Genomic DNA, 2,653 nt, shown 5'->3' on the forward strand with positions numbered 1-2,653 from the left:
TTTCAATATTCATTTTATTTACAGGATTTACCTCCTGTGTGATTTCTATGTTATACAATAAAGTATGACTTCTGAAAGGCTTCCTTCCATTTTACAATTTGTAGTGTTTCTGCCATCTATGCTGCCTGACATTTAGTAAAGTCTAACATATGATAAGAATTTCTTCCTTATAGATTTACAGAATTTCCATGTAGTTCCTCTCCGTGAAGAAAGATTGTGGCTAAAATTTTCCCATACTGATGATATTCATAAGGATTTTGTCTTATGTGAATTATGATTATCCTGAAGGCTCAATTCAGTCAGAACAATTTCTCAATTCATACTACTTTATAAGCTTTTCCCCTCTGTGTGTGTCTTCTGATGTGCAGTGAGTTTTGATTTCTGGATAAAAGTTTTCCTACACTCTTGACATTCATACGGTTTCTCACCTGTGTGTTTTCTCTGATGTATGATAAAATGTGACTTCTGAGAGAAGGATTTCCCACATTCCTTACATTCATAGGGTTTCTCTCCTGTGTGAGTCCTTTGATGTAATCTGAGGACTGAATTCACAGAGAAAGATTTACCACATTCATGACATTCATAGGGCTTCTCCCCTGTGTGTTTTCTTTGATGTTTAGTAAGATCTGATTTATAGTAAAAGTTTTTTCCACATTTATTACATTCAAAGGGTTTCTCCCCTGTGTGACTTCGCTGATGTACTGTGAGGGCTGACTTCTGGTAGAAGCATTTCCCACACTGACTACATTCATAGGGTTTCTCTCCAGTGTGAGTTCTCTGGTGAGTTTTGAGGTGTGAATTTCTAGAGAAGAATTTCCCACATTCCTTACATTTATAGGGTTTCTCCCCTGTATGTGTTCTCTGGTGTACTGTAAGGTGTGATTTCTGGGAAAATGATTTCCTACATTCCTTACATTCATATGGTTTCTCCCCTGTGTGTGTTTTCTGATGTACCATTAGGTATGCTTTAACATAGAAGAACTTCCCACATTCAGTACATTCATAGGGTTTCTCTCCTGTGTGTGTTTTCTGATGTTCTATGAGGTGTGGCTTCTGGTAGAAGGATTTCTCACACCGATCACATTCATAGGGTTTCTCCCCTGCATGAGTTCTCAAATGTCTACTAAGAGATGACAAGTGGTAGAAAGATTTCTTACATTCTTTGCATTCATAGGTTTTCTCTCTGGTGTGAGTCTTCTGATGTTTTGTGAGGTCTCTATTCCTAGAGATAGATTTCCCACATTCACTGGGTTTGTCCTTTGAATGAGCATGCTGATGTGCTATGAGGACAGACTTCTGGCAGAAGGACTTTCCACATTCATTGCATTTATAGGTTTTCTCTCTGGTATGAGTTTTCTGATTGGTGAGTTCTCCAGTCCTAGAGAGAAATTTCCAAATTCATTAATGTATAAGGCTTTTTTCCCCTGTATTTTCCAAAACTCTGAGAACCGATTTCTAGAGATTTTCCCGTATTCATTAGATTTATAAGGCTTTCCACTGTGAATGTTCTCTGACATACACTGTGGCTTAACATTTGATAGAAGGAAACTTCACTTACATTACATTCTCAGGGTCTCTAAACTGCCTGAACTTGACTTTGTATAATAAAGTCTTCCTTATTGTGTAACTCTGAGGAATCAAAAAGCCTGTTTCAAAGTTTGAATCTCTTGATTCCAAATAAGGTCTCCATTATGAAAAAGGGCTTTCTCATTTAGAATATATTCTTTGGAGTGTTAGTTTTTGCACATTTAGCATGAAATAGTGCTCTTCCACCTCTAGTACTCTCGGCAAGACCCTTTTTTTTTTTTTTACAAAGCTTCTAATCTTAAAAAATAAATTCTTTAACTTGCCTTGAATTTTCAGCTTGGCTTTCCCTGTATCTTGCTCCTGGGTCATGAATATTCCATAGGTCTTCTACAAAGCAATCCAAAATTTAATACCACATAAATCTTAACACTTTATTATGGTTGTAGGGTTGATTCTTAGGCTTCAGGCCAATCTCTCCAAATGAAGGAACTCTCAAATGCAAATCTCCTCTATTTCATTTGGTTTAAAAAAAAAACAAACACTAAAAACTGTTATAGCAGACAGGTGAAGGAAAATGATTATAAACGCAAGTACCTCTGACACTTTATAAATATGACCTTAAAAACTTGGAGGAGTAAGTAAATACAAAAAAACAAAGAACAGAGCAGAGAACAAAAGATTTAAAGCATTGCTGAACAGGAATACAGGAGTCACAATGCTGTGAGCCCATTAAGGACAATAAACAGTAAGTAGGGTGATAAGAAAAATTGGTAGACAACTGTGTTCACTGGAAATATCAGGGGAAAGATACCTGCTCAAACCTAGTTCACTGTGTTAAGATTCCTAGTCATTAGCACACTATAAACTTCTTTATTTCCTCTTTACTCTTATACAGCAATCTAGATATGAACACTAAAGTGACTTTCTCATATTTAGAGGAACAGTCCTATAGCTTGGGCTTTCACTCTCCATCTAGTTGGCTTAATTTTCACTGGGACAGAAGACCCAGAAACATGTTATGTCCAAAAGTAAAGATTTTTAAAAAGAAAAGTGCAAGCCATCTATATAACAAAATGAATTCCCAGTTGTAGCACCAAGGATTATCACTCCTGACCAACAAATATTG

General features: G+C 36.3%; 1 protein-coding gene across 1 annotated transcript in view; it reads right to left on the minus strand.

The window, feature by feature from the left end:
• Positions 1–2,653, minus strand: part of ZNF25 (zinc finger protein 25) — a 13,571-nt gene continuing 10,918 nt past the window's right edge. Inside the window, exons 2-3 of the mRNA XM_015595860.2 lie at positions 1,851–1,914; positions 1–1,378 (exon numbers count right to left, since the gene is read on the minus strand). Of these exons, the coding sequence (XP_015451346.1) occupies positions 328–1,378; positions 1,851–1,914 (1,115 nt within the window). The 3' untranslated portion in view covers positions 1–327. The remainder of the gene's footprint in view (positions 1,379–1,850; positions 1,915–2,653) is intronic.

Source organism: Pteropus alecto, unplaced genomic scaffold (assembly GCF_000325575.1).
Source record: "Pteropus alecto unplaced genomic scaffold, ASM32557v1 scaffold86, whole genome shotgun sequence".
In the NCBI taxonomy this organism is placed as follows: domain Eukaryota; kingdom Metazoa; phylum Chordata; class Mammalia; order Chiroptera; family Pteropodidae; genus Pteropus; species Pteropus alecto.